This window comes from Trachemys scripta, chromosome 14 (assembly GCF_013100865.1).
Source record: "Trachemys scripta elegans isolate TJP31775 chromosome 14, CAS_Tse_1.0, whole genome shotgun sequence".
NCBI lineage: Eukaryota > Metazoa > Chordata > Testudines > Emydidae > Trachemys > Trachemys scripta.
The window spans coordinates 38,037,550-38,045,791 of NC_048311.1; the positions used below are offsets into that span (position 1 = coordinate 38,037,550).

General features: G+C 51.3%; 1 protein-coding gene across 1 annotated transcript; it reads right to left on the minus strand.

Annotated features, from left to right (window-relative positions):
* Window positions 1-276: 276 nt before the first annotated feature.
* On the minus strand, window positions 277-6,767 carry LOC117887011 (myelin-oligodendrocyte glycoprotein-like). The gene is made up of 3 exons (XM_034789244.1): window positions 6,607-6,767; window positions 3,493-3,609; window positions 277-693 (listed from the first exon to the last, which is right to left on the minus strand). Exons 2-3 carry the CDS (start codon window positions 3,596-3,598, stop codon window positions 338-340), a joined length of 462 nt encoding a protein of 153 aa, XP_034645135.1. The 5' UTR covers window positions 3,599-3,609; window positions 6,607-6,767; the 3' UTR covers window positions 277-337.
* Window positions 6,768-8,242: the final 1,475 nt, after the last annotated feature.

Genomic DNA, 8,242 nt, shown 5'->3' on the forward strand with positions numbered 1-8,242 from the left:
TCTATATGCATCCGAAGAAGTGGGCTGTAGTCCACGAAAGCTTATGCTCTAATAAATTTGTTAGTCTCTAAGGTGCCACAAGTACTCCTGTTCTTCTTTTTGCGGATACAGACTAACACGGCTGTTACTCTGAAACCAGCAATTTTCAAGACAACCTGAGTATGCGTCCAGGTTTTAGAGAACTTAGAAAAAACAGATATTAAACAGCAAACTAGAATCAACCTTATCCAGAGCAGAGACCCTGACCCACTATAATGAAAAAAATTGTGTAATCTCACAATGAACCCTCCTGACTCCACTTATTACCCTGTTGAAGACATTAAAACATCAGAACAAGTCACTGACCTGCCACCTGCACTTCCAATATAGCATCTTCATAAGAGACACCGGACTGAAAAAAACATTTGTATTGTCCATCATCGGAGGGTCGGATATTGCGTATTCTCAGGGAAACAATCCCATTGGTGATGTCATCTTTCAAGAGCTCAGTTCTTCCTCGATATTCCGGCATCTGCTGTCCATACTGATCCCGCCCACCACGGTACAGGTGCACGACTGCAGAGAACTGGGATCGGAACCATCTCAGCTCCATGTTCTCAGCGCTCATCCTGGGGGAGAGGTGGCAGGGCAGGACGGCCTCCCCACCTACGAAGGCAGCGATTGGACGGTCAGGTCCAGTCACTGTGAATTGTGCTGTGAAATATACAATGAAAAAAGGAAATTAAATTGGCGAGGGGCTGGGGTTTGGCATTAATTCAGCAGTAAGACATACAGTAAGAGAGCGCCCTGCGTCAGAAGTGAAAGACCATTTAACGTCAAAAGCTTGACGGAGCATAAATCAATAAAAGGTCTGAACACATATTCCACTTATCCGAAAAAATTCTCATGTAGCACATGGGACTCTCTGGAAGGTTCCAAAGTCTTTCAAACCTTTTTCTTAGGGTCTATCCTCTTGGTTAACAGGTCCTGTCACTTTGCAGCCGAAGACCTCGGGCTTCTGGTCAGTTCAAATCCAGCTTTTATACCGAAAATCTTTGTTCTCTTGGGCTTCTGGGACCTGGTCTAACCCAGTTTATGCAATTCTTCCTAGGAGTGGTACTTCTCTGGAGCTGTTACCTGTCCCACAAGTAATTACCCCCCATGGTTTGCAAATTCTGAAGGAGATGGGGTAACCCTCCTGTGATGTTGCAGTCTATATGGTTTTATAAAAATATGCTAATGAGTGAATATAATGAAGCTGGAATATGCTTCATGCAAAAGGTCTCTTGTAAGGTATCATTACAAAGCTTATAATCTACTGGGTGTGATCATCCTATTTGTATAAATGTACCACTCTTGTATCTGAAACTAGAAATATGAAATATAACTCTGAGGGCCTATTGTAATTATGCAAAGTGTGGGCCATTAATGGTGGTTTGGAATCTTGATGACTCCCATTAACCAGGACCATTGTCTGCAGATGGCTGTGTTTTACCTGTAAGTCTTCCTGTACACATGTGTACTGGCAAATGGGCAATGAAGTCTTGCAGTGACATGTGATCATGTCACCTGAACTGGAATCCATCTTTAACCTAGTGTCTTTCCATTGAGAAGGCAGGGGTGGGAACCCAGAGAGGGACAAAAGATTCCTGCCTTATGCAAAAGATATATAAAGGTGTGGAACAGAAAAAAGGGGGAGAGGAGCCATCATGAAGAATCCCCTAGCTACCACCTGAGCTGGAACAAGAGCTGTACCAGGGGAAAGAATCGTGCCCAGGCCTGGAAGGTGTCCAGTCTGAGGAAAAAACTGACTGAAGCATCTCTGAGGGTGAGATTATCTGTATTCAGTTTGATTATACATAGATTTGCGCATTTTATTTTATTTTGCTTGGTGACTTTCTTTGTTCTGTCTGATACTACTTGGAACCATTTAAATCCTACTTTCTGTATTTAATAAAATCACTTTTTACTTATTAATTGACCCAGAGTATGTATTAATACCTGGGGGAGCAAACAACTGTGCATCTCTCTCTATCAGTGTTATAGAGGGTGAACAATTTATAAGTTTACCCTGCATAAGCTTTATACAGGGTAAAATGGATTTATTTTGGTTTAGACCCCATTGGGAGTTGGGCATCTGGGTGTTAAAGACAAGCACATTTCTTCTAGCTGCTTTCAGGTAAACCTGCAACTTTGGGGCAAGTAGTTCAGACCCTGGGTCTTTGTTGGAGCAGACGGGAGTGTCTGGCTCAGCAAGACAGGGTGCTGGAGTCCTGAGCTGGCAGGGAAAGCAGGGCTAGAAGTAGTCTTGGCACATCGGGTGGCAGCTCCCAAGGGGGTTTCTGTCATCCAACCCGTCACACCTCCCCCATGGCATAGATTACAATCTCAAACCCACAAAGATACATATAACATGTATAGATACCATTGATAAAGGGGGTACAAAAATAAACAGAACATTCATAAAGTGAATTTGATAGTCCGCAAAATGCCGCACATGGCTGCAACATCTGTCACACAGAGTTCACATGTGAGTGTTATACACTGTCCCTATTATCTCTGAATAAAGCTCTAACTTCTCATGGACACCGTGGGGATAATGGTACTGGGGGCCTGGTTCTCTGATACACCAAGGCCTTTTCATGCTGCTCCAGCACAGGGGCCTCCTCATCTGCAGGAGGGGTGGTGTAAAGGCTGACAAGGTGTAAAGATATGAAAACAGATCATCACTATGCAGGCAATGGCTTTAAAGGTAAAGTCAGAGGTCAGATAATGGAGGGAGGGGAGGAGGCAGATAGAAAAGAGCAAGAAACAGAGAATCGGTCACTATGGAACTGCGCAGGATGTGGGAGTCTCGGTGCAGAGACTCAGCATCAGGAGAGACAGAGAGAGCTGGTTAAATTAACAGGATGGAAACCACAGCAGGAGGGAACCAAAATGCCCGAGTAGCTGTGGAGCTGTCCTGGGGGTGGAGTGGGTCACTATCAGGGCTTCACTGAAGGCACAGAATGAAGAAGCCAGCAAACATCTTCACAGCCTCACTGTGAGATGAGGTCTAGCTCTGAGCCCTAGTCAGATGTGGCTGGTGCAGCATGAATGACTTGTGGGTTGTTACGTCTAAACTGGAGAGCCTAGGATTCAGGACTCCTTCGTGGCTGAAGAGTCTAATTTGTGATGTATTCGGTCTGTCAGTGCCGTGTACAGGAATTGGATAGTGTCCTTTTAAATAGTTTGCGAACCCTGTAGTGGTGCTCACTGTGTTCTGTGTTTTAGACGCTGCCAGAAATCAGCCAAAGCATGAGGATGGATGTAGTGTCAAAGCCTGACAAGATGGTGTATAGATAGTAACCCTGGTTACTGGGGACCCAGGTGTACCCTGTGATTTCTCCATGTTGCTGGTTGTGGGCAGGTTGAGCAGACGTGATTTACAAGACAAGGCAGTGATGTGAGGTGGATGGTGATGACCAGCAATAGCAACAGCAGCAAACCCAGCAAGGATCCCAGAGCTCCTACCTGACGCCAGCCTGTGAACCTGTAGAGTGAGGCAGAGAGCGACGTAGCCGGGCAGAGCGGAGCTCACTGCGGTGCCAGGGGAGAATGAGGGAACATTCCCCATCATCGTAGCTTGGTCTGAGGAACAGGAGAAATAACAAACCAGACGGCGAGTGAGTGGGATGCAGTGACAGTGCCAGGTTGTTTGACTTTCATAGCCCTGGTCCATTGGTCAGTTATGTTTACATTAGCACACTTCCCAATATTCATAGACTAAGGTCAGAGGGGACCATTAGATCATCTAGTCTGATCTGTGGCACAGGCCAAAGACTCTCACCCATTTACCCCTGTACTGAGCCCAAACTTGTGTTTGACTGAAGCATCTTCCGGAAAGTCACCAATCGTTGATCTGAAGACAGCAAGAGACGGACAATTCACCACTTCCCTGGGTAGTTCATTCCAATTATTAATCACCCTCACTGATATAATTCTGTTCCTTAATTCGAACGAGAATTTCTCCAGTTTTAACTTCCAGCCAGTTGGTTCTTGTTATGCCTTCCTCCACTGTATTAAAGAGCCCTTTAGTACCCTGTGTTTTCTCCATGAAGGTGTGACAGGTGGGGAATTTTACTGAAATATTTTTATGAACAATCGGTAGGACTCTGTACCAATCCCCTTGGCATCACTGCTGCTTCGGGGGAAAGAATTGCTTCTCTCGCTGGGACGTGGCCGAACAGGCTAAGTGTCTGAGATGTAGAGCCACTCGGAGTGTCTGGGCTGGAATCAACACATATCAATGGAGAATTTTGAAAAGACAATGGGAAGCCTCAATGATTAAGCATCAACTCCTACACCAAGTTTGTTCCCCCCACCTCTCTACAGGGAAGAGGAGCAATAGCCGGGAGCTGGAGCACAAAGGGCGAAGGTGCCAGGTGTCGGTGTTAAAGGACTGGGCTGACAGAGACACAGGGACTCACTTGGGACTGAGAGACAAAAAAGGGACAGGGAGAGAGCGAGCCAAGCGGGACCCTCCAGCAGCACGGCTCGGCAGAGCCCCAGCTCTGGCCAGGCTGAACCCTCTCTTAAACTTTGCTTCTCTGTGCTGACCTAAGGACTTTCAGACGCCATAGGCCAGGTGACTAACACATGGTTAGTTGGTGTGGAAAAGGTGCCTGGTGTCTCTGCAGATAGTCACTGAGAACATTGAGCCCTGAAGGGGTAGAACAAGTCTCCTGCAGGAGTCTGGCTTGTTGGACTTGCTGCAGGGAGCCGTGGAGAAAGCCAGGGGTTGCTGGTGCTCAAAGGCCCAGTTTCTGAGTCACTGAAGCCATGGACTTGCCTCTGTGGAATTGTGTGGATTGTGGGGTCCAGCACAATCAAGGGCTCACTCCCAAGGGCCTGGCTGAAGGCCAGGGCACAGACCAGCCCTTGTGAATCCATGACAGAAAGTCACCTCTCACTCTTCTCTTTGCTAAACTGAACAGATTGATCTCCTTCAGTCTCCTACTGTGAGGTGTTTGCTCCAGCCCCCAAATCATGTTTGTGAACCTTTTCTGCAGTGTCTGTGATATTTTGGGGTGCAATCCAGACCTAAGGGGTTGCGTCACTGCCTGCCCTGCCCTCCCGAGTGCGGCTGTTCAGAGCCCCTGGGGAACCTGCCCACATCACACAGGCACCTGCCTGGGAGCAGTTCAGAGCTGAGCTCTCTTGGAAATGTGGCCCTAGGCCTCCATGGCCGCCAGCGCCTGCAAGAGGCAGCGTTGCTGTGAAGGGCGGGCGGGGGAGGGGGGCGGCTGCTGACAAGGGCTGACGTCACTCGGGGCTCACACCACATAGCACTGGTGGAAGCTCTGGCTGGGTCTGGGCTGTGACAAGGGGAAATGGCTGTAACCTGCCTTAGGCCAGGACAGCAGCAGGGGCCGGCAAAGAGCAGCCGCGCTGGGGAGGAAGTAGGTGAGCGCAGGGCTGGCAGGTGAGTCACTCACTGAGCACCTGCATTCGGTGCCGGCTGCTGATAGCCTGCCAGTGAGAGGTAAAGTTCCCCCCTCCCTGCCAGAAACCCCCCTAAGGGAAACAGCAGCATCCCCTACCCTCCCTTGGGGTGAGTGTCCCCCCACCCCAGAATGCAAAGGGCCTCAAGGACACAGACCAGTGCAATTTACACTCAGAGGGGGAGATTTTCACAAACACAGGGGAGTTAGGACCAATGCGACTTGTGCTCCTGAAACCCTTAGGAGCTTTAGAAAGGTTACATCAAAGAGGAGCTGCAGTGACTAGCCATTCGGATGTCTGTGCCTTTAAGAACCCAGCCCTGGGAAGCCGATGCTGAGAGGTTTTGTCTGTGAGAGGGGAAATAAAAAATCCCCTCTGCTCCACCCACCCTCTGCCCCTGCCTGTGTCAGGGTTTTGCCCTCTTGTCACCCTCTGGCAGCGCCTCACCTCTGGGCTTAACTCCGGCTCCTTCCACCCCCATCCCTGATTTTGCCCTTCAGCCCCTTCCTAACCCTGCTTTTAGCTGCTTGACCCCCCTGACCAGTCAATTTTCGCCCCCTGCTCAGACCCTGCTCCGATTTGCCCCCTTTGCCCCTTTCTAACCCCTGTAAAAAGCCGCAAGCGGAATCTTATCCCTAGTAAGGGCCAGGTGAAGGGCAGTGGCTTCAGCCGATGTTATTGAGCATGCTCAGTTTGTGTGACACTGCTGAGTGCACCCTAAGTAGCAAATTCCTACAGAGAGCAGTTTCCTACATTACACTTGTTTCTCCCTGAGAATCCCTTCAGTGAGGCCCATTGGTGTTAACAGCCCATCTGAAGGGACCTCAGTGCCGTGTTCAGAAATCTCAGAGCCGTGCAGCTGGGGATTCAGAGCCTGGAGCTCCCCTCCCTGCTGAATCACAGAAAGAAGCTTTGAAACAGAAAGTCTGGAAGGTTCCACAAAATTCTAGAACGTTCCAGGAGGTTAGTGACAAATGAGCCGAAATAAGGAAATCCTGAAACCTTGTACTTCAAACATTTAATTTTTCCTTTATCGCTAACAACAAAAACAGCCCCTGAGCCCGGCACACCCGAGCCTGGCACCTCAGGCAGTCGCCTCGGTTACGTGCCCCTAAATCCGGCCTTGGTCCCCATGTCACTTACCGAGTCTGCAGCACCATTTCCGCACATGGGGTCACGAAGCTGGAGGGTTTGAGACCCAACCCGTCATCGTTATTTTTGTTACATTTGTAGCTGAATTGACAGGGCTGAGCCCCCCGCCTGGGCCTGCCACATGCTTCAAAACTGAAAGTACAGAAGTAAGGGGAAGTGAAAGTAACGGTCGGTGTCCCTGGCTGGTTGGGGCGGAGCAAATTCCTCTTAAAGTACCAGTCCGTCCTCCCCCCCCGCAGGGCCCGGAGCTGGCAGGGTGTGCCTGGGAGGGGCAGTTTCCTGGGTGAGCCAGTGTAGGGGTGTCAATGCCCCCCAGCTGCTGTTCCTGCTCCCCAGGGATCAATGGGTTCTGCCCAGCACCATCCACCACAGCTCGGTCCGGCTGAGGAAATAAAGCAGCAGCAGCAAAAAGCACCAGCCAGTTCTCACACACACACCCCGCGCGCGTAGGGTGACCAGATGTCCCGATTTTATAGGGACAGTTCCGATATTTGGGGCTTTGTCTTATATAGGCTCCTATTACCCCCCACCCTCCCCCCATCCCCTGTCCTGGTTTTTCACACTTGCTGTCTGGTCACCCTACCGCGCGGCACCCCTTCCTGGGTGGAGGCAGAATGAGGAGGGGGGGGATGCTGCAGGGGGAGGGGATCTCAAATCCGGAGTGACTGAGTGGGGACGGGTGGGAAGCAACAGCTGATCAATGAGTGGGGGGCGGAGATCAGAATGGACTGAATGTGACTCAGGAACTGCCCGGCTGTAGCTGGCTCGGCTTCTGCAGGCGCTTAGGGGAGCAGAGCCGGGGGGATCAGGGAGGGCAGCGGCTCTGGGACTCGCAGACCACCGCCCTCGGCCCCCCCAGGAGCAGAGTCACTTTCCTGCCTGGCCCCGGCCCTTTCCCCCGGCTCTCTCCCTGCAGGTTTGGATAATTTTTGGTGGTGCCCAGAACGGGTCCAAGACCTCCCCTCCCCCTGCCTAAGGCTCTGGGAGGGAGTTTGGGCTCTGGGAGGGACTTTGGGTGCAGGCTCTGGGATGGGGCAGGGCGTTGGGGTGCAGGAGGGGTCAGTGGCTCGGCGCTTAACTCGGGCGGCGCCAGCTCCTGAAAGCGACCCGCACACCCCTCTGGCAGTGGCTTGGTGCTCGGGGTGGGGGCAACATGTGGCGCCCCCCCCCCGCCCCTCTGAGGCCGCAGGGATGTGATGGCCGCTTCCCAGAGAGGTGCAGAGCAGGCAGGCAGGAAGCCACGTTAGGCTGTGTCTACCCTGCCACTTTCAACGCTAAAACTTTATAGTCGTTCGGGGAGTGAAAAAAAACACACCCCTGAGTGACAAAAGTTTTAGTGCTGAAAAGCGCCAGTATAGGTAGCGCTTTATCACCAGGAGCCGCGCTCTTGGCGATAAAGCAACCACCCCCATTCCGGGTGGTTATTTTTTATCGCCAGGAGAGCTGTGTAACATGGGCAGTCCCACTGTGCTGCCGGTGGTGGTGGCAGCAGCAGCTGGGGGCCTCTAGGCCCTTTTAAATCACCTGGGGGCATCAGGAGGGGCTGGGAGGCGTGCGGGGATGGCAGGTGGGGCCGGAGGAGAGACCCAGCCCCGAACATTGGTGGAGCCAGGCCCACGGGCCCTGA

Bases quoted from the DNA above. Each gene is read 5' to 3' on its own strand.
- LOC117887011 (XM_034789244.1), bottom strand. From the start codon at position 3,598: ATGATGGGGAATGTTCCCTCATTCTCCCCTGGCACCGCAGTGAGCTCC. The intron at 694-3,492 runs GTAGGAGCTCTG...TATATTTCACAG, and splicing joins GGTTCACAGGCTGGCGTCAG to CACAATTCACAGTGACTGGA.